Source organism: Streptopelia decaocto (assembly GCF_964273445.1).
Source record: "Streptopelia decaocto genome assembly, chromosome: 2".
Classification (NCBI taxonomy): domain Eukaryota; kingdom Metazoa; phylum Chordata; class Aves; order Columbiformes; family Columbidae; genus Streptopelia; species Streptopelia decaocto.
Window position 1 is genome coordinate 162970497 of NC_138655.1, and position 25162 is coordinate 162995658.

The 25162-nt window shown below is 60.2% G+C and overlaps 5 protein-coding genes across 6 annotated transcripts; 3 read left to right on the plus strand and 2 right to left on the minus strand.

Moving 5' to 3' along the window:
* Positions 1-925: 925 nt before the first annotated feature.
* Positions 926-1991, plus strand: LOC309435892 (uncharacterized protein; the record flags this gene model as incomplete). The annotated part of the gene is made up of 4 exons (XM_082044633.1): positions 926-1321; positions 1416-1526; positions 1609-1692; positions 1799-1991. 4 exons carry the CDS (start codon positions 926-928, stop codon positions 1985-1987), a joined length of 780 nt encoding a protein of 259 aa, XP_081900759.1. The 3' UTR covers positions 1988-1991.
* A 380-nt stretch (positions 1992-2371) lies between these two features.
* Positions 2372-4422, plus strand: LOC309436098 (cathelicidin-2-like). The gene is made up of 4 exons (XM_082044993.1): positions 2372-2564; positions 2767-2874; positions 2968-3051; positions 4251-4422. Exons 1-4 carry the CDS (start codon positions 2397-2399, stop codon positions 4359-4361), a joined length of 471 nt encoding a protein of 156 aa, XP_081901119.1. The 5' UTR covers positions 2372-2396; the 3' UTR covers positions 4362-4422.
* Positions 4423-5157: 735 nt separating this feature from the next.
* On the minus strand, positions 5158-6089 carry LOC309436814 (cathelicidin-3-like). The gene is made up of 4 exons (XM_082046331.1): positions 5900-6089; positions 5597-5704; positions 5400-5480; positions 5158-5315 (listed from the first exon to the last, which is right to left on the minus strand). Exons 1-4 carry the CDS (start codon positions 6065-6067, stop codon positions 5220-5222), a joined length of 453 nt encoding a protein of 150 aa, XP_081902457.1. The 5' UTR covers positions 6068-6089; the 3' UTR covers positions 5158-5219.
* Positions 6090-6402: 313 nt separating this feature from the next.
* LOC309436259 (cathelicidin-B1-like) lies at positions 6403-7347 on the minus strand. The gene is made up of 4 exons (XM_082045285.1): positions 7070-7347; positions 6874-6975; positions 6704-6787; positions 6403-6606 (listed from the first exon to the last, which is right to left on the minus strand). The coding sequence occupies exons 1-4, from the start codon at positions 7328-7330 to the stop codon at positions 6478-6480; spliced, it is 576 nt and encodes a 191-aa protein (XP_081901411.1). The 5' UTR covers positions 7331-7347; the 3' UTR covers positions 6403-6477.
* Positions 7348-11797: 4450 nt separating this feature from the next.
* On the plus strand, positions 11798-24318 carry TBRG4 (transforming growth factor beta regulator 4). Of its 2 annotated transcripts, none has more exons than XM_082045467.1 (11): positions 11798-11851; positions 12937-13412; positions 15535-15852; positions 16522-16693; positions 18068-18225; positions 18567-18677; positions 19558-19702; positions 21236-21478; positions 22141-22252; positions 22803-22917; positions 24109-24318. In XM_082045467.1, exons 2-11 carry the CDS (start codon positions 12987-12989, stop codon positions 24208-24210), a joined length of 1902 nt encoding a protein of 633 aa, XP_081901593.1. In that variant the 5' UTR covers positions 11798-11851; positions 12937-12986; the 3' UTR covers positions 24211-24318. The 2 variants fall into 2 exon arrangements, with proteins under 2 accessions (XP_081901593.1, XP_081901592.1); XM_082045466.1 differs by lacking the exon at positions 11798-11851 and adding an exon at positions 12381-12603.
* The last annotated feature ends 844 nt before the right edge of the window (positions 24319-25162 follow it).

Sequence of the window (25162 nt, forward strand, 5' to 3'; positions counted from 1 at the left end):
CCCCACTGCGCTCGCTGCAGGGCGATTCATTCGGGGTTTCTGTGCTGCTAAGACTTGAAAAAGGCAAAAACCAACAACCAACCCATGAATTTTGAATCAAAATTAAGTCATGAATTGCAGGAATAACGGAGCTGGAGCTGCGGCGACGTCTGCACAGAAGGACCAACCTCGCAGGGAAGGACCGCGACGCATTTTTCCCTCTTTCTACCCAATTTCCACGGGAGGTTTTGTCGCTCGTGCTCCCACAACCTTGGATCTGCCGCTTCTTTCCCACCCCGGGGCATCGTCTCTGCTCCAGGACGTGTCACCGGGATGGTCACCCTGGGTAGAGGTGGCTTTACTGTCCCATTTTCCATCCCAGGGTTTCGTGTCCATAAAAACACAAGTGTTGGATCAAACACAAGAGCTGCGGCGCTCTGTTCAGCCCCAGACCTGCACAAAAATGCATCATTTTGGGTCACGCAGGGAGCGTCAATTCCTGGGACAACCCTCGAAATCGAGGAAAACCTAAAAATGTCACCAAAATGCATCGACACGGCGCATTTCTGCATCCGCAAACCCATCGCCCTCGCCCCGGCCGCGCCGCTTCTCCCCCTGCACCCACCAGCCCCCCAAAAAGGGCACTTTTGGTGTCGCTTCACCCTTTTTCTATTAAAACCAAGCCGAGTTCATCCCCCGCCCGCTTGCTGTGGCGTCTTTGGGCGAGGCCGGGGGGGTTTTGGCACAGGGCGCGATCGCCGTCTGGGGCGTTTGGATGAGGCTGAGCCGAGCCAGAGGGACTTCAAAATAAACTTTACAATTAAAAATCACATAAAAAATGGGAAGAAAGAGGGGTTGGGAAGGGGGATTCTGCTTTTTCTCTCTGGTTATTGGGACGGGAGGAGCGCGGCTGGACGGATCCGGCGCCGTCCCGTCCTGGCGCGCAATGGGGAGCGAGCGAAGGGGCCGCGCGGGGGGATCAGTCCCGTTGAGCATCGCCGCGTCCCGGCGAACGTGCCAAGGAAAACACCGGCAACCCGATCCCTTCCCCGCCGCCGCGGGGCCCCTGCGTATCCTGGAGGAGAAGCCGGAGAAATTGGGGGCCCCCCGAGCTGCGCCGAGAGCCCGTTCCCCGCTCCTCAGCCGATTCCTGAGCCGAGAACCGACTTCCCGAGGTGACAGCGGCCTCCCCATGGCGCTGGTGCTGGGGGCCGTGCTGCTGGTGACAGGTGCCACCGCGGCGCCCCCGGCGCTGCCGGCCCCCCGCGACCTGGCGCGGTCGGTGCTGGAGACCCACGGGCAGGAGCTGCGGCTGCTCAAGGTGCTGGGAGTCGCCAGGACGGTAGGAACGGGCCGGGAGACGCGCTGGGGTCCCCGTGTCCCCTCCGGCACCGCGAAGCCACCGGTGGCTTTGTCATTGTCCCCTTCCCCGGCAGACGTTCGACTGGGGGACCCATTTCAGCATCAACTTCACCGCCCGCCAACCCGCCTGCCCCAAAAACGTCCCCGAGCGCCGCGGCGGCGGCTGCCGAGCCCGGCCGGGCAGGGTAAGCGGGGACAGGGACCCCCAGATCACAAAGGGGGGGACAGGTCGGTGTCCCCGAGGCGCTCAGGGCTGCCTGTCCCCAGGCGCAGCGCTGCACGGCCCAGGTCTCCGTCTTCGCCTTCCTGCCCGACGTGCCGCTGTCAATGGTGGAGTGTGGCCAGGAGCCGGTGAGGGGTCTGAGTCCCCCGTCCCTGGGGGGGGACACGTCCCCACACACACTTTGGGGACGTTTTTTGGCTGCGGGGTGAACCCCACCTTTATTTTTCCCCACAGCAGCCCGGTGGCAGCACTCAACCCCGCACCCCCGGCACCCCCGGAGCCGTCGGCACCAGCGCACGTCACCCCTCATCATCATCATCATCATCATCATCACCACGGCCACCCCCGCGCCCCCGGCCCCCCAGCAGTGTGTCCCTGCTGGGGACATCCCGCCGCCCCCTGTCCCCAGCGGTGCTGGAATAAAGAAATATTGGGGTCGGACGTGTGTGTGTGGGGGTGACATCCCAGCGTTGGGCAACACGGATGGGGCAAGCGCGAGGTTTGGCAAGCGGGGGGGACGCCAATAAGGAAAACGCTCCCAACGTCACCCTGTGGGTCCCTGCAGCGCCTGGGAGAGGGGACAGTCCCCAAGGGGTCCCATAAACACCCCACATAACCCGCCGAGGGGCTCAGGACACCCTGGGGAGTGGGGAAATGTCTCAAAGGTACCAAATGTGACACACTCAGGACCCCCTTGCTCCATGTGTGTCCCCTCCCCAAATAAAACTGTCACTCTGTGGGTTGCGGCCAAGCGTTTCCGGAGGGGGAAAGGGTTCTCCAAGGCCCCCGGGGTGGGATAAAAGGGGCCAGGGTGACCCGGGGGGTGACAAGGATGGCGGGGAGCTGGGTGCTGGTGCTGGCGCTGCTGGGGGGGGCCTGCGCCCTCCCGGCCCCCCTGGCCTACACCCAGGCGCTGGCTCAGGCCGTCGACTCCTACAACCAGCGCCCCGAGGTGCCCAACGCCTTCCGGCTGCTCAGCGCCGAGCCCGAGCCCGCCCCGGTCAGTGTCACCCGTGGGGACAGCGGCGGGTCCCCCAGCGTCCCCGTGGGGACGTGGCGGGGACGCCGGAGCCCGCGCACAGGGAGGGAATTGGGGCGCGGGGTGGGGTTGTCCCGCTGACCTCAAGCCCCTCTAGTGTCACCCACCCAAGTTGTGACCCCCACCCATTCGTGACGCCCCCGCGGTGACCGTCACCCCGCAGGGCGTCGAGCTGAGCTCCCTGCGGCTCCTCAACTTCACCATGATGGAGACCGAGTGCACCCCGAGCGCCAGCGTGAACCCCGACGACTGCGACTTCAAGGAGAACGGGGTGAGGATGAGGGTGGTTGGGGGACACACGCACACACCGGGGGGGTCCTGGGTGTCCTCTCTGGGGTGACACGGGTGTCCCCTCCGTCCCCAGGTCATCAAGGAGTGCTCGGGGCCGGTGCAGCTTGGGCAGAGCTCCCCAGAGATCGACCTGCGCTGCACCGACGCCTCCTCCGATGTGAGTTTGGGGGTGCGGGGGGGCAGCACCCACCTGGCACCCACCCACCGGGGATGGGGCACCCATGGGTGCTGGGGGTTGTTGGTGTCCTTCCTTCTGCCCCACGTCCTCGGGGGTTTGGTGTCCCCAGTGTCTCTGCCCCACCGTGGTGGTTTCAGCCCATGGGTGGTACAGGGTGGGATGGGGTGTCCATGGGGTCCCAGGTGTGGGGTCCCAGGGGGGATCCTGAGTGCAGGGACACGGGCGGGGTCCCCAATGTGAGCTCCTGGGTTTGGGGTGCTGGGTCTGGGGTCCTGGGTGGGACACGGGTGCAGGGTCCCGGGTGTGGGGTCCCTGGGTGGGTTTCCAGGAGTGGGGTCCTCCAAGGGTGCTGGGAGTGAGTGTGGGGTCCTGGGTGGGGTCCCAGGTGTGGGGTACCTGGGGTGGGATCTTGGGTGCTCCAGGGTGCTCAGTGTGGGGTCTCTCAAGAGTCCTGGGTGCAGGATCCCAGGTATAGGGTCTCGGGTGAGGGGAAATGGGCGCAGGGTCCTGGGTGAAGTCCCAAGTGTGGGGTCCTGGGTGCAGAGACATGGGTGGGGACCCTGGTGTGGGTTCCTGGGTTTGGGGTCCCAGGTCTGGGGTCCTGGGTGGGCTAACAGGTGCTCCAGGGTGCTGGGTATGAGGTCCCATAAGAGTCCTGGGTGCTGGGTCCCGGGTGCTGGCTCCTGGGTTTGGGATCCCAGGTCTGGGCTCCTGGGTGGGTTTCCAGGTGTGGGGTCCCGGGTTTGGGGTCCTGCAAGGGTGCTGGGAGCAGGGACTGGCTGGGGGGTCCCTGGTGGGGTCCCAGGTGCAGGGACCTGGATTTGGGGACCCAGGGTGGGGTCCTGGATGGGGTCTCAGGTGTGAGGTCCCTGTGCAGAGTTTTGGGTGCTCCAGGGTCCGGGGTGAGGGGACATGGGCACGGGATCCTGGGTGTGGGGTCCGGGGTGAAGTCCCAAGTGTGGGGTCCCGGGTCTGGGGTCCTGGATGGGATCCTGGGTGCTCCAGGGTGCTGGGTGTGGGGTCCCCCAAGAGTCCTGGGTGCCAGATCTGGTGTGTGGGGTCCTGGGGGGGGATCCTGGGTGCAGGGACTTGGGTGGGGACCCCGGCGTGGGCTGCTGGGTTTGGGTCCTGGGTTCAGGGTGTCCCCCCAGCCCGGTGACCCCGTTGTCCCTCCACAGCCGGTTCTCATCCAGCGCGGCCGGTTCGGGCGCTTCCTGGGCAGAATCCGGCGTTTTCGGCCCCGAATCCACTTCAACGTCGGCATCCGGGGCTCTGTCGGCCTGGGCTGATCCAATAAAGAGGCCACTGGTGGCCACTGGTGGTCACATCACTGTGGCCACTGGGCATGAACTGGGCTTCTCGCTGCTTCCTGGGAGGTGTGGGGGGAAACTGAGGCACACGGGAAAGGGGGTGGCAGGAGCCAGGGGGCTCCTCTCCCCATGTTGTTCATGTGCCACCCCAGTGTCCCCACCTTGGGGATCAGGGGTTTGGCCCTGAGGGGACAAGGGGGCAAGGGGACAGGGCTCCGTTTGCTCCAAGGAGCCCCCAAAAGAAGCCCATTCACAACCCCCATCTCATTATCCCACCTCCATCATCCTCACAGCGTCATTGTCCCCACAGCATCACCGTCCCCCGGGTATTTGTCCCCAAAACTGGTGGCATTGGCAGAGGGGGGACATGGGCACGGGGCAGGTCCAGCTCCTGAGGGACCCCCATGTCACATCGCTACCCAGGGAGGGTCCCAGCGTCAAATTCGGCCACATCACCAGAGCTGTCACCGGCACTGTGGGGACACTGGGACAGGGGACGGGGTGCACAGGGACCCCTGTGACCCCAGAGCGGCCACCCCAGGGTTGTGGCTGCAGCCCCAGCTCCAGCGGCCCATGGGACCTTGTGATGTCCCCTCCTGTCCCCTCCTGTCCCCTCCACCAACTGTCCCACGGGCTTGTGCCCCACATTCCCCCCCTGGCTGTCACAGGCTCCTGGGGACCCTCTTGTCCCCAACATGTCCTGGTGTCAGGACGAGGCCCCAGGACCCTCCTCCCTCAGTGTCCCCATGTCCCCAGCAGGACAAGGCACAGCAGGGCCGGGAAGCAGCTTTATTTGGGGGGGCGGTGGTGTCACAGGGGGGTCCCCAAGACAGTGGCTCATTTCCTCCTGATGGCCTTGTAGAAGTTGATGCCACTGGCCACCGCGTTGATGGCCAGGCGCACCAGCGGCCAGAAGCGCTTGACACGCACGGGCTGTGGGGACAAGAGGTGTCACAGGCTGGGGGGACAACAGGGACCACCCAGGGTGTCCCCCCAACCTGGGACCCCCCAACTCACGTCCGCGGTGGAGTTGAAGCAGGTGACATCGAGGTCGAGGCCACCACGCTGGGGCACGGGCGCCGAACATTCCTTGATGAGCTGTGGGGAGCGCGGGGCTGAGCTTGGGGACACACAGAGGGAATGTCCCCAGGCTGAGGGGACTGTCCCCACGCTGGGGACCCCACGGTGTGTGTCACCCCCCCCAAAACTCTCACCCCATCCTCCTTGAAGTCACAGTTGTCGAGCTGGGCGGGCGAGCGCGCCGGGCAGCGCGTCTCCATGATGGTGAAGTTGAGGCGCCGCAGGGAGCTGAGCTGGACGTCCTGTGGGGACAATGACAGTGACAGCGCCACCCGCCAGTGCCACACGTCAACCATCACCACCTGGGGGGACCCAACGTGGCAGGAAAACCCCACCCCGCGCCCCAATTCCCCCACTGTGCGCGGGGTCTGGCGTCCCCGCCACGTCCCCACGGCGACACTGGGGGACCCGCCGCTGTCCCCACGGGTGACACTGACCTGGGTGGGCTCGGGGTCGGCGCTGAGCAGCCGGAAGGCGTTGGGCACCTCGGGGCGCTGGTTGTAGGAGTCGACGGCCTGAGCCAGCGCCTGGGTGTAGGTCAGGGGGGCCGGGAGGGCGCAGGCCCCCCCCAGCAGCGCCAGCACCAGCACCCAGCTCCCCGCCATCCTTGTCACCCCCCAGGTCACCCTGGCCCCTTTTATCCCACCCCAAGGACCCGCCCCGTGGCTCTGCTCCCCCCTCCGGAAACGCTTGGCCCCAACCCACAGAGTGACAGTTTTATTTGGGGGGGGACACACATGGAGCAAGGGGGTCCTGAGTGTGTCACATCCTGAGCGTGTCACATCCTGTGTGTGTCCATTTGGGACATTTCCCCACTCCCCAGGGTGTCCTGAGCCCCTTGGCTGGGTATGTGGGGTGTTTATGGGACCCCTTGGGCACTGTCCCCTCCGCCGGGGGGTGCAGGGACCCGCGAGGACCGAGGTGACACTGGGAGCGTTGCAGGGACATTTATTGGAAGCAGAGCGCCCGGGCGGGGGACGCGGGGGGGGTTGGGGACACACGCGGTGTCACCCGCTCAGGGTTTGGGGGGCTGCAGGTTGAGTTTGTCGCGGATCCAGATGTTCCCGCACGGGAAGATGTTCCTGAGCCGATCCCCGATCCTGGCCAGAAGGTCCCTGAGTGGGGACGGGCGGATCGGGCTGACCTGGGAGGGGACAAGGAGCAGTGTCACACCCTGGGGACATGGCGGGGTCTGGGTGACCCCCACTGGGGACATGGTGGCGTTTTGGGGACTTTCTCACCGTGCGGGGCACCCACTGGCAGGAGAGCTCGACCACCGGCTGCTGCTGCTCCAGGAACACCCAACCCTGGCACCATCTCAGCGTCTGTGGGGACACCGAGGGGACACGGGTGACAGGAGCCCCACACCACCCCCGTGCCTCAGTTTCCCCACTGGGGACAGCAACCTCACCCCAAACCAGCAGCTCTTGCAGGCGGTGGTGACCGTTCCCAGGGACCGACACGTCTCCTCCACGGTGAAACTCAACTCCTGCCGCTGCTGCAGGTCCTCAGCCTGGGACGGGGGACAAGGACACGTCAGGGGACAAGGACACCGCTGTCCCCAACGCTCAGCCCCGAACTGTGCTGGATTCAGCCCAAAAACTCACCCAGCCAGGGCGGGGATGGAGCTGCTGCAGCCGCAGGACGTTGGAGACGATGGCCTTGGCGTTGAGCAGCTCCACGGCCGCTGCCACCACGTCCTCGTAGGTCACAGCCCAGCGTCCCCACGGGGACGGGGACACCGATCCGGCCACCCCTGCTGTGGATCCGTCCGTCCCCAGCGTGGAACCGTCCGGTGTCCCCGGGGTGGTGGCCCCAGCCAGCGCCAGCAGCAGCAGCAGAGGTGACACTACTCGGCACAGCCCCATCCTGCTCCTGCCACCCGCCGCGCCGGGGACACCTTTTTATGGCACCTGGAGGTGCCGGTGTCACCGTCACGGGCCTTCCCACCAGGTGACACCTCCCCCTGCGCCAATGGGAAAGGCCCCGGGGGGACAAATCTGGCCAAGAAATGAGTTCAACCCTCTGTGGTCCCCAGGCCACCGCAGCGGGTGGCCCTGGCCTGGACACCGTGTGCCTGGGGGGGTGACAGCAAGGACAGGGGTGACAGCGAGGACAGGAGTGACATCATGTCCCAACGTGGCCATGGAGGGTTCTGGGGTGAGGTGCCACCTCAGTGGGACCATCAAAGAGCCAATGGGGTTTGATGGGGACATAGGTGACACCAGGTTGGGTGAAGAAGCCACCTGTCCCCCATCTGGGACTTTCCTGTCCCCCCCAGGGGTGGCAGGTGGCCAAGCGGAGCGGGGGGGACATGTGTCCCTCATGGCAAACAAGGTGGGGTTGAGCAATCACCGGCATTGGGAGCGTCACCAAGCAGGAACCTCCAGGAGGACATCCAGGAACCTGCTCTGGTGACAAACCAAAGCCACCCAACAGGTTCAGAGCTCCCAGTGGCTTGTAAATCAAGTGGGGACAAGTGACCCCGGGTCACAGCTGGGGGGTGGCAGCTGGGAAGTCCCCAGGGGCGGATGTTGTCAATCATGGACATGTAGGAAAGACCAGGGTGGAGCTGGGAAGATCCAGGTTGAACCTTGTGTGGAGAGGGGACCCTTGGTGGGACCATCTCACAACCCAACCAGGTCCAACCTTCCAGGAGGGGACCCTTTGTGGGTCCATCTCACACCCCATCAAGGTCCAGCCTTCCATGAAGGGACCCTTGGTGGGCTCATCTCAAACCCCATCAAGGTCCAGCCTTCCATGAAGGGACCCTTGGTGGGCTCATCTCAAACCCCATCCAGGTTCATCTTGAGAACTTCCAGTGACGGCAACACCACCGGGTCCCCAGGAAGGTTCTTCCAGTGACCAACCGGTCCCATCGTATGACCCAAGTTGAGATGAAACCTCTCCTGCTGTCTGTTGTCTTCTCCACGTGGCTCCTTGGAAGCCTTCACCCATTGAGTACTGGTGGTGAGACTCCCCTCAAACCTTATCCTTTCCGTGGAGAAGAAACTCAGCCCCTTGAGTCTCTCTCTGGGGCAGGTTCTCCAGCCCCTTGGCCCCCCTGGCCCTCCTTGGGACCTTCTCCGGTTTGTCCACATCCTTCTGGACTTGTGGGGACCAGAAGTGGAGACACCATGCCAGGGGTGGCCTGGACAATGGTCTTGGCCACTGAGGAGACAACAGTCCAGTGGAGCTTCCCCTTATGAACAAGGATGAGCTGGTTGGAGATGAGAAGGTTGGGGACACCTTGGCTGTGGTGACCGTGAGATGATGGAGCTCAAGGTCCTGAGAGGAGGCAGAAAGCAGGATCATCACCTGGACACCTCGAGAGAGAAGAATTTGGGCTCTTCAGGAGCTCTTGGAAGAGTCTGATGGGATAAAGCCCTGGAGAGATGTTTGACTGTCAAGGATTGTCATCTCCAAGGCAAAGCACGGACCTTCCCAACAGGCAGGGGGTGGAGGGAGGTGGCTGGAGGTCAGAGGCGATGAGCTCAAGGACAAGAGGGACACGGGCAAAAGGTTGACATTGGGATAGGTGACACAAGAGGAAGATGTAGAAACTCGCATTGACCAAGTCAAGGACCACCAGGGGTTGGACCCAAGTAGAAGATGGTTGGAAAGCACCAGAACAGTGAAGGGTCCGGAGCACAAGTGTGATGGGAGCGGCTGAGGGACCTGGAGGTTCAGCTGGAGAACAGGAGCTGAGGGGAGACAGGGACACAAAGAAACGGCCTCAAGTTGCGCCAGGGGAGGTTGAGGTTGGATGTGGGGAACAATTTCTTCCCCAAAGGGCTGTGGGGCATTGGAACAGGCTGCCCAGGGCAGTGCTGGAGTCACCATCCCTGGAGGGCTGGACAGACGGACATGAGGTTCTCAGGACATGGGGCAGTGCCAGAGGTGGGGAAGAGTTGGACTCGATCTTAAAGGTCTTTTCCAACCAGAATGATTCTGTGATTCTATTTTATTTCAGCTGGGTGGATTCGGTGTATAAGCTGAAATCTCTCACAGAGAACCAAACCCCATGTTCCACTGCTCTGGGCACACGATTCTGTGCCGATCAGCCCCTAAATCCCCCCCTAAAATTTCCCTTTGGCACTGAGGGCACGTTGGCCTCTGCCCATTGCAGAGATAAGTGTTTTGCGTTAATTCCGAGCAAAAACAGCCCGTTAGTCTTGAGACTAATGACCAGGGGAGCCCTGCTGGCTTTGGCTGCTGTATAAGGAGCGACCAAGGAACTTGGGTTTGGCACCTTGTCCTAAAGAGCTTCCGACCCAGCGGCCCGAGCTGTGAACTGCGATTTGCTTTGCTCGGTTTACGTTACTGCTGCTGAAAAATGAGTGAAGGTCACAATTCTCTCTCTTGCCCAACTTCCCCGCCCCCTCAACAGGAGGGGGGTAAATAACCCCCCAAAACCACCCCCAAGGCCCCAAGCCGTGAGAATAAATCACTCACAAATCACTATTTCCCTTTATTTGCCCAGCGCGGGCCGAACCGCCCTCCCCATTCCTGCTGCCCACACGGTTATTTGGCTTTTATTCGTTCCCACAGCCCGACCCAAATCTGGACACTTTAATAAGAAATAAACCATATTCATCATTAACCAATTCTTGATCAAAGGTTTCTGATCACCTGCAAAACGAGGGGATATTTTTCAAGTTTTAAATCCTTCTACGTGACAAGAGAGAGGCAGAATATTCAGGTCTTTGCTGTCACCTCGTGACCCTCCATCGGTGCTGTGATTGCTCTTAGTCCCTTTGGTGGTCGTTACTTCCTCTCCGGGGGTTATTTATCCTCCTCATCACTTGTTCGCTAATTGACCTTTCATTGGCAAGTCGCTGAGCAGGCACAGTTGGTTTGTGAGCTCGTTAGTTTGGCAACACTGAGCAATGTATCTATAGAATAAGCAACATTTCCATAGCTTGAGTTATTTATTGCCCTCCCTGTCCGGTTTGAGTTCTGCTCCCAAGGATTCTGCTTCCTGCTGCTATGTTTTGTGAGTTCATGATCAATTGCAGGATACAAAACACAGATCCCTCCTAAATATGCTTAACAAGCAACAACGCGCAGGTCTTACCATAATATGGTTGAAAGCACAAGTCCTACCTAGATGCAAACTGTAATTAAAGGGAGCTGGGGGTCCTGGGGACAGCAGGGTGACCATGAGCCAGCACTGGGCCCTTGTGGCCAGGAAGCCAATGGGACCTGGGGTGGGTTAGAAGGGGGTGGTCAGTAGGTCCGAGAGGTTCTCCTGCCCCTCTGCTCTGCCCTGGGGAGACCACACCTGGAATCTTGTGTCCAGTTGTGGCCCCTCAGTTCCAGCAGGACAGGGAACTGCTGGAGAGAGTCCAGCGCAGCCACCAAGATGCTGGAGGGAGTGGAGCATCTCCCGTGTGAGGAAAGGCTGAGGGAGCTGGGGCTCTGGAGCTGGACAAGAGGACACTGAGGGGGGACTCATTCCTGGGGATCAATATGGAAAGGGGGAGTGTCAGGAGGATGGAGCCAGGCTCTTCTGGTGACAACCAGTGACAGGACAAGGGGCAATGGGTGCAAACTGGAACACAGGAGGTTCCACTTGAATATGAGAAGCAACTTGTTGGGGTGAGGGTGGCAGAGCCTGGCCCAGGCTGCCCAGGGGGGTTGTGGAGTCTCCTTCTGTGCAGACATTCCAACCCCCTGGACACCTTCCTGTGTAACCTCAGCTGGGTGTTCCTGCTCCATGGGGGGATTGCACTGATGAGCTTTCCAGGGCCCTTCAACCCCTGACACTCTGGGATTCTGTGAAGTACAAATCTTACACACAGATACAAAACCAAAGCTATAACTTAGAATCAGGATTATATAAAAACATATGTACCCCCTGAGCTGCCCAGCGCTGTCAATAAAGAATTAACAGTCCAATTGACTCTGCAATTACGGTTATTTCCCCGTTTCAACCTCCCTGCAGTCACGGCGGGTCCCTCCGCCCCGGGGACGGGGGTTAATTCCCCCCTCACGCAGCCGGACGCCCTCGGGGGAGCCTGAGGATGGAGAAGACCCGGGGGGTACGGCCGCCCCGGGCTCCCCCCATATCCCCACAGCGGCCTGGCAGGCCCAGCCGGATCCCCGGGCTCGCGTAGGAGCGCCCGCCGCGCTCCAGCCCCGGCGGGGCCGCTGGGGAAGTGCCAGACCGCTGGGACGGCCCCGACTGGCAATGCCAGATCCATCATGGCGCCCACGCCGCCTTCACTGCCCGCACAGGAAGTCTCGCTGTCTAAGCCAATCGGCGCTCGCCGAACTGCGGTGACGTAATTAGACTGCGCCGGCTCGCTGCCAATGCGGAGTCTCCGTGGTGCGTGACGCCATCGCGCTGCGCCGGCGGCTGTGAGGCGGGCCGGTGTGCGGCCGAGGTCAGGCCCGGTGGCGGGAGCGGCGTGAGGGGAACGGGCCGGGGATCGGGCGGGGCCTGTGGGGAACCAGCCCCGGGAGGGGGCGCTGGGGGGAGCCGGCCGGGGGTTCTGAGAAGAAACATCCCGAGGAGTGCGGGCCGGGCCGGGGGGGGCTGAGGGGAAATGGCCTTAGGAGGTGGGCCCGGCCCGGGCTTTCTGAGGAGGATCGGGGGATTCTGAGAGGAAATATCCCGGGGAGCTGCCGGCCGGGTTCACCCCACGGGTTGTTTCTTCTCAGCCCCCCCGTGGGCCCGGCTCTGGGGCTCAGAGGGGCGGGAAGGGCCGGGGAGTGAGGCCGGGGGGGGGAGATGGGGCTGGTCCTGGAGCTCAGGCCGAGCCCAGCCAGGGCTGTGGAGGCGCTGGAGGCTCCAGACCCGCTGCTGGTCGCTCTGGGGCGGCTCTGGGCTGCCATGGGAGGCCGTGGTGGCGTTCGGCAGCTCCTGAGGGGATCTGACAGCTCAGCGGGGCCTGCGCGGCCTCTTCCACAACGGCGTTTCACCGATTGATGGCCAAAAAGCTTTTATTGCCTCTTCACATCCTATATTGCTGGTCAAATCTATCTGTTCCTCACAAGCACTACCAGAACTCAGCCGCCTCCGCCTTTTTATCTCTGAAATCCTCCCACTCCTCAAATCCTGGGGGCAGTTTGGGGCCCCTCGTGCCAAGAAAGGCCTTGAGGTGCTGGAGCGAGTGGAGAGAAGGGAACGGAGCTGGTGAGGGGCTGGAGCACAAGTGTGATGGAGCGGCTGAGGGACCTGGGGGGTTCAGCTGGAGAACAGGAGCTGAGGGGAGACAGGGACACAAAGAAACGGCCTCAAGTTGCACCAGGGGAGGTTGAGGTTGGATCTGGGAACAGTTTCTTCCCCAAAGGGCTGTGGGGCATTGGAACAGGCTGCCCAGGGCAGTGCTGGAGTCACCATCCCTGGAGGGTTGGGCAGACAGACATGAGGTTCTCAGGACATGGGGCAGGGACAGGGGTGGGGGAATACTTGAACTCGACTTCACAGTTATTTTCCAACCCAAATGATTCTATTTTCCTTCCATAGCGTCCCTGAAATGCTGCACTGACCTCCAGCCATTTACCCTCCCGTCCGCCATGGCCGCCCGCTTGGTGCGACGCTGCTGCTGGCGACACGTCGCCGCCTTCGTCTCCGCTCCCTCGGCCGCCACGGCCTCTCTGCTGGCGCCACCCGGGAAGGTGCCGATGCCCAGAGCTCTGCCCCAAGCACCTTTCGCTTTATTTCACACCTCAAGTCCTCCCGACTGGGCAGACGGATTTTCGGTCAAGGAGCAGGTGGATGACGGTAGAAACCCAGAGTACAAAGTGATCGGGGAACTGATCGAAACCGCCACGAGCCCTCAGGAACTTTTCCAGCTGAGCGAACTCCATGAGCTTAACAGCAACCAGGCCTCCCTCATCATCACTCAAATTTCCCGTCTTGCTTCGGAAAAGAAGCTGGAAACGGAGAATATTGTGCGAGATGAACGATTCCAGCAGCTCATTGGCATAATGGATTCGCAGGTGAGTTCCCTCCCAGCTGCAGGAGATTTTAGGGGGAAGAACACGAGGTGGGAAGCGGCCGGTGCTCCTGGGATTGAACCAGTGTCACCGGCTGCTTGTTTAGGGTTTGGATTTGGCTTTTTGAAGTGGAAAATGAAATTGAGGGGATCAGGAGAGGTAGGAATGTTCATCAGACGGTTTGTATTTCTTCTGATCTGTAATTTCTGTTCCCTAAAACCTGCCTTAGGAGAGCAGAGGGGAGGGATTTGTCCCACAAACCCTCCCACGCTGCTGTATTTGGAGTGAAAGTCACTGTTCCTGCTCATCTGCACAATCCCATGTCACCGTCATGACAGATCAGAGGATCCGGTGTCCCCGGGGAAGGGATCCCCACTGGGCTGGGCGCTGTGAGACGTGAAGCGGCGTCACCCAAGTGTAGGAAACCACCCTGAGGGAGGATTTAGGGACGCAAAGTGAGCAAACTGCCTGCAAACACAATTCTCCTTCTCCAACGAGCTGCTAGTGCAGCTGCAGTCAGACATAACTGAACGTAAGAGGTTGTTGTAGGGGTGCAAATGTGCTTTGGTGCAAAAACCTCAAATTAATAGTCTTGAAATGCTCTTGCGTCGATGAGCCGGGGATTTTGAACGGTAGGTGAGGCGTGGGCTGGGACGGTGTTGAGGGAAAGGGCTTTTAACAGGCTGTGGGGTGAGATGTGGACACGTGAAGGAGTGAAAAGGGTGACGGAGCAGCCTGGTTCTCCTTGTGACTTTTGGAATAATTAGGGGTGAATCATGAGCTCTTCTTGCTTTCCCAGCTGTGAATTTTTCAGACTGTTTCAGGATCATTTTGAGTAGAAGAGACCCTCAAGATTGTCGGGTCCAGCCATTAATGCTGCTGTGCTGCTGGAAGTGCTGGAATTTGGACAGGCCAGAGAGTTAAACCCTTTAATTGACAAAACCCGCCTGGTCCCTCCTGCCCGAAACTCAGCGTCTCGCAGCGCTGCCTCGCTTCTCACTCCGAGAAGCAGCCCCTGCTTCCTCAGATCATTTTTATAATGTTGGGATGTCGTCCCGCAGGCGCTGGGATCTGTGTGCGGTTTTCTCTCTGCAGAGCCCGTCGTTGTGCTGAAGTTTGGGGTTGGTTTGATGGAAACAGGGTTTTCAGCCTGGAACTGCTTCATAGTGCTGCAGGACAGTGGTGCCGCGCAGCTGGGAAAGTTCGGGCTGGAAATAAAGAGGTGTTGGGCATTCCCTGATGGTTTTCCAGCTTTCAGCTCCTTCAGCATCCGATTGCTGGTGGAAAACCGCGAGTTCTGCCTCGCGTTGGTGGGAAAATAAGCAGAGAAAGGTGCAATGTGGGACTTGGCGAGTCCCGGAGCTCCCAGCAGCCGCTGGGATTCATGCCCAGGCTCCTTTTAGAGACACTGGGGAGAAATTGGAGCTTTTAGGATAAATTTCACCTGATGCAGGGTGCTGAGGCGAATCGGAGCCCCTGGGGCATTTCCCCCTGAGACCCTCAAATTTCTGCTGCGAATTTCTCAGCCGTTCCCCCTGCTCTTTGCTTTACCAGCCCCAAAGAAGCTCAAATGCCTGCAGAGAAGGGTCAAGTCTGATTAATTATTTCGCCCAGCCAGTAGCAAATCTCTTTAACTTTCTTCTCTGAGACAGGGAGAGTTTCCCAGCCCGGATGGCAGCTCTGTAAGTGGCGGGTGGTTATTTCTCGAGGCGGATTGTCCACGGCTTTGACATTGGGGTTTCTTTTCCTCACCACGTTGCTCCAGGTTGTATTTGATCGTGTGGAGGAGCAGAGGTCTCATGTTGTGGAGCGTCTGGAGAACAGGAGCTGAGGGGAGACAGGGACACAAAGAAATGGCCTCAAGTTGCACCAGAGGAGGTTGAGGTTGGATCTGGGGACAATTTCTTCCCCAAAGGGCTGTGGGGCATTGGAACAGGCTGCCCAGGGCAGTGGCGGAGTCACCATCCCTGGAGGGCTGGACAGACGGACATGAGGTTCTCAGGACATGGGGCAATGCCATTGCTTGGACTCCATGATCCTGACACCTCTTCCAACCAAAATAATTCTGTGATTCTACAAATACTCTCTTCTAAACACCTTTGCCTTCTTTCTTTCCGCTGGCCAGATCTCACAGGTGTGGAACAACACCCTGGTGAACCTTCTGAAGAGCCTCTACTCCCTGGGGGTGCCCGGCAGCAGGCGGGAGATGCAGTCGGTGGAGCAGGAGGTGCTGTGGCGGCTGCGGCGCCTCACCTTCCGCCAGCTGGCGTCCCTGGCCGAGTTCCTGGCCATCAAACAGGGGAAGGACAACAAGCTGCTCAACGAAGTCATCAAGAAGCTGGAGCTGCGTTGGACAGAGCTGGAGGGGACCCGAACGGTGGTGACGCTGATGAGCAAAGTCGGGCACGTCTCCCCAGCGCTGATGGACCGGCTGGAGGATAAGGTAGGGCTTGGGTTGTCCCTTCAGGTGGGAAGAGGGTTTCATAGAATCACAGGATCATTTTGGTTGGGAAAACCCGTCAAGATCATGGAGTTCAACCGTTCCCCCATCCCTGTCCCTGCCCCATGTCCTGAGAACCTCATGTCCGTCTGTCCAGCCCTCCAGGGATGGTGACTCCAGCACTGCCCTGGGCAGCCTGTTCCAATGCCCCACAGCCCTTTGGGGAAGAAATTGTTCCCAGATCCAACCTCAACCTCCCCTGGTGCAACTTGAGGCCGTTTCTTTGTGTCCCTGTCTCCCCTCAGCTCCTGTTCTCCAGCTGAACCCCCCAGGTCCCTCAGCCGCTCCCATCACCCTTGTGCTCCAGCCCCTCACCAGCTCCATTCCCTTCTCTCCACTCGCTCCAGCACCTCAAGGCCTTTCTTGGCGTGAGGGGCTCAAAACTGCCCCCAGGATTTGAGGTTTGGTCTCCCCAGGTCCCAGCACAGGGACAGTCACTGCCCTGGGCCTGCTGGCCACACTGGTGCTGATTTTATTTCTGCTTCACCTTGCTTTGTGCTAAACACTCACCGGTCCCCATCCCAGTCAGCTGTAGCATCCCACTCCAGATCAAGCCCAAATTTACACTTGTTTTCATGCTTTTACATCCCTCCTCAAATCTTTTTGTGACAGGCTCTGGAACTCGCTGAGCACTTCAACCCTGATGAGACCCGGAAAATCCTGCTGGCTCTGGCCTACCAGAACCGGCGCTGCGTGCCGCTGCTCCGAGCCCTGTCCTACCACCTCCTGCAGAAACACGCCGAGCTCAGCCTCAGCATCCTGCTCGACCTCGTTTTTGCCTACGGTGAGGAGGGAACTCGCGGTGGGAGGGTGGTTGGGGTGCTGGGGAGCCCCCAAACTGACCCCAAATCACCTCTCGCCTCCTCCTGTAGCTGTGGTTTTTTTGGGGACCCCCAGTCTCTTGCAAAACGCAGCTCAGAAAGGACCCCTGGGCACAACCAAAGTGTTCACTTGGGGACAGTGGCGCTAAAGTTACCAATTTCTTCCCAGCCAAGATGTCCCAGTAACAAGTTAATGATCATTTGAGAGCCACTGCGTGCTAAATTCACACTCTTTTAACAGCAGAGCAGCACTAATTGATAATTTGCTTTACGATCCTTACTTCTCTGGCTCCTCTTTCCACGCGATGTTGTGTGTTCCTGTCTCCTTGCTGTCGGCAGCCGGTGGGAAGCCAGACAAGTGGGAACAAAGCCAGGAGAGCTCTTCTCCAGCTGATTGTCCAGGTTCTGGTGGTGGCAACGGCTCTTCTGGCCATCTCCGGGGCCAGGAAGTTCTCCGGGTTGGCTACACTTTCAAAAATAAAGAAATAACCCCGGTAGACGTGGCCTCAGAGGGAGCTTGTGCTTCTCTTGATGATATTATGGGTTTGTTTGCTGTGAGGTTGATGAAGCTGGAATGAATTTGGTGGATGTTCCGTGCCACGGCTTCCAAATTTGCACCAGCCGCTTTTTTCGGAGACAGGAAGAGCAACTGAACGTTATATATGATATAGATGATATATGTGCAGAGATCAGCCCAGCTAATCCAGTTCCCTAGCCTTAAAACCAACAAAGGTGATAACGACGGCGTCTGGACGCGGTTTGGGAGCGAGAGCGGCTCCGGCAACGCCGTAGCTGCTGCGGTGGGGACCTTTTGGCTGGAATAGTGTCACACTGCGCCCACATTTCACTTCGATGCTGGTTCCTGCCGCATCGGGATGGTTTGAACTGGTTGATACTGGTCTGAGAGCCTGCCCGTGTCCCTCTCATGGGGACTGTCCCCTCCTGGCTGCTCTGCGCTGACCTGGGTCCCTCTGGGGTTTGGTGCTGCCAGGTGTTGGTTGTTTTTTCGGCTGTTCCTCAGCCAGTATGAGGGTCAACAGTAGAGTCAGCGAGTTCAGGGCTCTTCTGGCCAGAGCAGATGGAGAAACCAGCGCTAAAATCTGCTCCCGGCACCAGATAGAGGCTGGAGCTGAGTTGTCACTGAGATTGCGAGCTGGTGAGTGCGGCAGAGATTTGTCTGAGCAGAAGGGACGTGACCAAAGCCACCAGGGGAGGAAGAATCACTCTCCAAGCCACCTCTTCTCCTAAAAAACGGCTTCAACCTCTCCCTTGTGCCACCACCCGTCCAGACACGGCTCCCGTGTAAGCGGCTGCCGCTTTCTCTTTGCTCCTTTAAGGAAAACTGAATTTCCACCAGCCCCAGGTCTTCCAGAAGATCGCCAGCGACCTGCAGCCCCACGTCCCCACCATGGCGCCCGTGGAGGTGACGCGCTGCACCCGCTCCTTCGCCCTCCTCAAGTGGCTCAGCCTGCCGCTCTTTGAGGCCATCGCGCAGGTGAGGAGGGAATTCAGGGCGAGCGAGGAAGCCCCAGCGGGCACCAGTGTGACTGGGATCCACCCCAGTTAGCAGGTGGAAGTGGTTTGTCTCCCCAGGCGCCTTCCCAGCTCTGCCCCGGTTTATTTTCTTGTACTGGGGGAGCGGGAACGTGGCAGAGCTCCACTTCCCCTCGCAGCTTTCCCTCGTGCTGGGACAAAATCACAGGGAAGCACTAAAAGATCTTTCCCTCCTGTTTTCCCACCTTGCTACGGGGCTGACCGCTTCCTTGGCTGACGTTTTCAATCTTTTCCTGCCTGTACTTATTTAGGACAGACCTAAACCTCTGGTTTTACCCCCAGTATGCCCTGGACAACCCCAAGCAGCTGTCGGTCGCCCACCTCTGCGGTATCATCCTGTCTTTCGCCCGCCTGAACTTCCAGCCCAGCGGAAGCGAGGATTTCTTCAACATGGTAACCTTCCTCCTCTTGTTTTCATCACCTTTCCTCCCTCCCTGCTCAGCGGGAAGGCCGCAGATCTGGCACATCCCCGTGCGAAAGCAGGTGCGGGGTGACTTGAGCCAGGTTTAAATGACGTGACGAATGGGAAGGGTGAGCCTAGAGCTCAGGCCAGGCTTAAAAACCTGCACTGTGCTTCCCAGTTAGGCTGTGACCATCTTGAGTCCCCACCGGCTTGTTTTCTACTGGACATAAGGAGCATGTGGGTATTCACATGCCCTCCTGAACTCCAGCTGCCATAATTAACTCCTCCTAACGAGGCTGTGGGTGTTGACAGGCACACATGGAGCCGTGCGGCTCTCCCAGCCAAGCCTTTGGTCCAGCAATACTGTGGACTCCCCCCACCAGCATTCATTGTGGTCACCACGAAGGGGGATTTTGCAGCAAGTGCAAAATTACTCAGTTTTGAGGCTTTGCAGTAAAGTTCTCCAGGCTTAAGAGGAGAAACCCTGCGGGGTGCAGAGCTCTGGGCTCCTGCTGTGATTCCTGCACCCCCTGACACCATGGATATGGTTGGACTCACTGATCTTGAGTGTGTCTTCCAACCAAACGGTTCTGTGATTCTATGATACAGCCCCAGTCCCCTCTGGCTCTCTTTAGGGCAGGTTTTAGTTGCGGATCCTGAAGAATTTATCACCTCCAGACCTCTCAGGAGCTGCAGGGTCAGCTCAGAGCCATCTTCAAATCTCTCCTCTGAATAACCCCGGGGAGAAGCGCTGCCGGAGAGGAGACGACGCAATTAGACGCAGCCTAACACTTCGGGGCTCCATTGAGCTGCGTGTTTAATGCAATATCGAGGTATCGGTGCTGAGCTGTTCGGTTTCCCGCTCTGCAGGTGCACGAGGAGCTGCAGGGCCAGCTGGGCAGCCTGGAGCCGCAGCTGCTGACGGAGCTGGTGTGGTCGCTGTGCGTGCTGCAGCAGGCCAGGGCGCCCTACCTGCAGCGAGTGCTGGCGCCCGAGTTCCACACTCACATCCGAGGTGAGGCCGGTGTCTGTGCTGGGGGACAGGGACCTGAACCACAGGCTCGTTTTGCTTGGAAAAGAACTGTAAAATCATTGAGTCCAAGTGTTCTCCCACCCCTGGCACTGCCCCATGTCCTGAGAACCTCATGTCTGTCTGTCCAACCCTCCAGGGATGGTGACTCCAGCACTGCCCTGGGCAGCCTGTTCCAATGCCCCACAGCCCTTTGAGGAAGAAGTTGTTCCCCAGATCCAACCTCAACCTCCCCTGGCGCAACTTGAGGCCGTTTCTTTGTGTCCCTGTCTCCCCTCAGCTCCTGTTCTCCAGCTGAACCCCCCAGGTCCCTCAGCCGCTCCCATCACACTTGTGCTCCAGCCCCTCACCAGCTCCGTTCCCTTCTCTCCACTCGCTCCAGCACCTCAAGGCTTTTCTTGGTGTGAGGGGCCCAAAACTGCCCCTGGCTTCGAGGTTTGGCTTCGCAGTGCCCAGTACATTGGTACAATCACTTCTCTAGTCCTGCTGGCCACACTATTCCTGATACAAGCCAGGATGCTGGTGGCCTCTTGACCACTTGGGCACACACTGGCTCACGTTCAGCTGCTGTCAAATGACAGAGCTCAGAGCTGGAGCAGGGAGTGGGGATACCAAACATGAACCATCTAAATTTGGGTTAAGGGGTTGTTAACTGGGAGGGAACTGGGTACCTGAGCAAGGGCAGCCCAGGGCAGCTACACCAGGGGGTGCTGAACCCCAACAGGGTGATCTGTTTCCAGCTTTGTCATGTAAATCGTGTTCCCCAAGGCACGACTTGCTGCTCTGTTACCGCACAGTCCATGTGCTTCTTCTAAAACCTCAAGAATTGATGGGAGAGCTTGGTGTTTCCTAAAAAGTGACCTCTAGGGATGTGCAGCCCTGTCAAATTCGGTCCCTGCCTCACCCGTGGTGGGGACCGGCCAACCGGCTGCCACAGCAACTTCTGCCGTCCACGGTTCCCACGTCCCCTCCCGTGGGGACCCAGGGATCAAGTCACACTGTAGACACAGGAATGTTGGAGCCAGGGGGTCGGTCTCTTCTCCCCAGGAACAAGCGCCAGGATGAGAGGAAACAGTCTCAAGTTACACCAGGGGAGGTTGAGGTTGGATGTGGGGAACAATTTCTTCCCCAAAGGGCTGTGGGGCATTGAACAGGCTGCCCAGGGCAGTGCTGGAGTCACCATCCCTGGAGCGTTGGACAGACGGACATGAGGGTCTCAGGACATGGGGCAGTGCTGAGGTGGGGGAAGGGGTGGACTTGATGTTCTTGGGGGTCTTTTCCAACCCCAGCGATTGTGTGATTCTCTGCTGGGGCTGTTCCCGCTGAACAAGGACCCTGTTGGGCTCATCCAGCTCATAGTTGTTCCCTGCGAGCGCTGGGCAGTGGGAACACCAGCATTTCACCGTGGGGAATCCATATCCTGCGGGAGCAGAGTGAGGACTCTGGCTACACCAGAAGATGAAGGTCCAGACCCCTCATTGGGCCGCGTCTTCATCTCCGCTCCTCTCCTCCCACCAGGCGATCAGTCCCTCAAGGCCCAGAACTTGCAGCTCAAGCTCATCCACATCAACGCCGCTGCCAAGCTGGAAAACCCTGACTACAAGGGCCCGTTCCTGCCGCTGGAGCTGCTGAGCACCATGCCCCTGGCCAGCGAGAGGGTGACCCAGCTGCAGAGCTGCCTGCGCGAGGCGCTGACGGCGCTGCTGGGGAGCCCGGACAACGGGCGCTTCGACGTCCGCACCCTCTACGGTTGGCACATCGGTGAGCGTGTCCCCTCCCCGGCAACGCGGGACCTCATCGGGTTTTTCCTGCTGGAGGGAGTTGGATTTTAGGGCTGGGGTTGCGCTACCGGGGTTTATCCCCTCTTATCCTTCAGCCTCTCTGCCTCCTCACCACAGCTGCTCTGCCTTCCCCCAGTCTCCTCCCACAATTTGGCTCTGAAATCAGAGCACAAACACTGCCCAGGGTGGTTTTTGGGCAGCAGGTGTGGGAGAAAAACCCTTTTCCTGCTGCCAGGCAGCGCCGAGGCTGGAAAAGGCTCCTGGCTCTGCCCTCCCAGCTCCCTGCAGCCCTGTCAAATTCGGTCCCTGCCCTTCTCCGTGGCGGGGACCGGCCAACCGGCTGCCACAGTGAATTCTGCGGTCCACATGCCCCACGTCCCCTCCCTGTGGGACACCAGGGGGTCAGATCACGCCACAGACACATCTTCTGCCCGAGGAGACGCTCGGGAAGCCAACTCTGCCCTTCGCGGTGCGAGGAGGATGTTGTACCCCAGCCGGGTGTGCGGAGCTGCTCACAGTGCCGGTGACAGCGGCATTTTTGGGAGGGGAATGGCGGGACATCGCATGTTTTGTGTCACCAGCCTCGGGGGACACGGCGCGAGCCGCTCTCGGGAGCCCTCGTCTTCCCTCCTCTCCCCGCAGATGCCGAGATGGTGGTGACCAGTGAAAATAAACCTCTCCCCGTGAAGGACTTTGCTGCTCCCCATCTGCTCCGCGCGGAGGGGACGAAGCCTCTGCCGCCGGGTGCCAGGAGGTGGGTCTGGGCTCGGCTGTGACCCCCCCCAGCTCCTGGGGGGAGGAGGAGGAGGAGGAGGAGGAAGGCTCTGCCTTGGTGGTGTCAAGGATCCGCAGGTCACCACACCAGGTGGCCCGTGGGGCTGCCGGCGTGTGTCCAGCTGCGTCCCCACTTGTTTGGGGGCAGGACGGGGGTGGGCACAGGACAGAAATTGGGGCAGGGCTGTGCCAGCCCCCCCAGGTGACGTTTTGCAGCGTCGGCTGCTCTGAGCAGGAGGGGAGAGGTCCAGGTGCTGCTCATGGCGTTGGTTTTCTCCCCTAAAAGAGCCTGTGGGGCTCTGGGGACTGAGCTGCCTCCTCCCTGCCTGGAAAAAAAGGATAAATTGGGTTTGAGCCGCTGTCCTGGGGCTTCTATGGTGGCTCCGAGATGGGAGAATGGCTCTAGTGTGACACATTTGTAGCGATGGGCAGAGCTGGAGCTGCCCCTTGTGCCGTGGCTCCCGTCAGGAATTGGGTGCTGCCAGATTTTCTGTGGGTCTCACGTCCTCCCGTCCCCTCTGCACCCCCAGGGTCGCCTTCCTGCGCTGGGAATTCCCCAATTTCAGCAACAGGAGCAAGGAGCTGCTGGGCCGCTCCGCCATGGCCCGGCGGCACCTGCAGGCGGCCGGCTTCCTCGTGGTGGACGTGAGTACAACCGCGGGACGCTTGGGGTTGGAAAAGCCCCTAAAGGTCATCGAGTCCAACCATAACCCACCCCTGGTGCTGCCCCATGTCCTGAGAACCTCATGTCCGTCTGTCCAACCCTCCAGGGATGGTGACTCCAGCACTGCCATGGACAGCCTGTTCCAATGCCCCACAGCCCTTTGGGGAAGAAATTATCCCAAATTTCCAACCTCAGCCTCCCCTGGCGCAACTTGAGGCCGTTTCCTCTCATCCCATCACTTGCCAGTAGCCGTGGGGTCTCAAATTCCGAGGAGATGGGGGAGCAAACACCTTTTGTGGGGGGGGGCACCACCTTCCCGCTCGCTCTCCTCACCTTTTCCTGCCGGCTCTGGGTCCCGCACCCGGCCCGGGTCACCCAGAGCCCACACCGGGATTATCCACCGTGACCCCGGCGCGGAGGTGCCGGGGGGGCCAGTAATCACGGGGGACGCCAGACAAGGGCTTAAGCCGCTGATCCCCAGCGCCGGAGCCCTGTGTGCCGGCGGCTCATGCATTATTGAGCCTCCTGGAGGTAATTATAGCTCTCTGGGCTGGCAGCATGTCCTGTGCACCGAAGCGCAGCTCCTTCGGGGCCACGTGTCGCCCCCCAGCAGTGTCATTGTCACCCCACGCCCGCTGCTGCACTTTGAGGTCGACGCCGAGCGAGGTTTGAGCTTCACGGCGCTGGCTGGGGAGGCTCAGGGAGGAGGAGGAGGATGGAAACGCCGCTCCCTGCAGCTTCAGCCTCCTGCCTGCTAAATATAGAGACAGGAGTGGGCGGCGGGATCCCCCCGATAAATCCGCTCCCTCTCTGCCAGGGAACAACGTCCCAGCGCCGGGGTTTGAACGGCGCTGGAGCCGTCAGCAAGCGCCGGGCTCCTGAGGCCGCGTGTGTCCCCTCCTCACCCCAAAATTCTCTTAAATAAACATTTCAGCTGCCTCGCACCGAGCGGGGGCTGCGGGGGGGGAGGACGGCACGTCCTCTGCATCTCCCATGAAAAATTTAACGTGTTTCGGTGCTGAATTGTCAGAGTTTCGGCCCCTCCGTGGGGGTGGTGCCCTCGCTCATCCCCGCAGGCTCAAAATAGGTGACAGTGGCTCCTCGGGGACCGAATGCAGGACTCGTGGTGGGTCTCTGATGGCATCTCCTCTCCCCCCCCCGCCCCATTGCAGGTTCCTCACTACGAGTTCCTGGAGCTGAAGCTGGAGCGGCAGCGCACTGCCTACCTCAGGGACAAGCTGCACAAGGTCATGGCCAAAGACATGGCGAGTTAAACCGGCACCGCGCTGCCCGGCGGCTCCGGCACCGCCGCATCAGACACGTGCTTGAATAAACGCGCCCTGTACAGCGCTGCGGTTTGGGGGTGTCCGTGCTGGTTGACACGTTGCTTTGTGTTTTCTTTGGGGCGGGAGGTGGCTCCGTGGTGACGCTCGGCGGGACCCCCCTCGCCACAGCTGCGGCTCAGCTCGGCTTAAGCCAGGCTTTAGGATTAAGAGCTGTCCCAGTCTCTTTTATTCCCGTTTTGTTAGCGGGGCTTTGTCCCCAGGCGGCTGCGCAGTGTGAGAAGCGGGGACGGGTGGGGACAAATGCTGCGCCGAGCGGGACCCCCGCCGTGGGGACAGGAGGGTCCCAGCCCCCCAAGATGTTCGATCTAGCCCCACATCCTGCCCCAGTGTCCCCACAGCTTGTCCCCTGCACCCCAATGGGCACCCACAGTGTTCCCCGTGTCCCCCACCTCAAGGTGGGTCAGGAAAACCTTCAGTGCTGTGACGCACCTGCCAGGGAGGGCTTTGGGGATGGATTAGTGGCCATCTGGCCCTGGGGACACTGCTGGTCATCGCCACCACGTCCCTTCCAGCCCCTCTGCTTGGGGGGGAAAGGCTGGTCCCCCCCCAACCCTGTGCCCATGGTGGTGCCGGGAGCTGCTGAGTCACAGCTCAGGGCTGCTCCTGGCACCAGTGTCACCAGCGTCACCGTGCCCGGGGTGCCAGCCAGCACCCCGCCGGGTGCCAGCCTCACTCTGTGCCCAGCACCGATCCCTGCGCCAAGGCCGTGCCTCAGTTTCCCCCCAGCATCCTTTGGCGCCCGGGGGTCTGGGCAGCGGGTGGCACATCCCCAGCTGGGACAGGGTGTCCTGTCTGTCTGTCCGTCCCCAGCCCAAGAGGGGGGTCTCACCCCCCCACACTCATTGCCAAGGAGCCATCCTCACCCTCCTCGCCATCACCA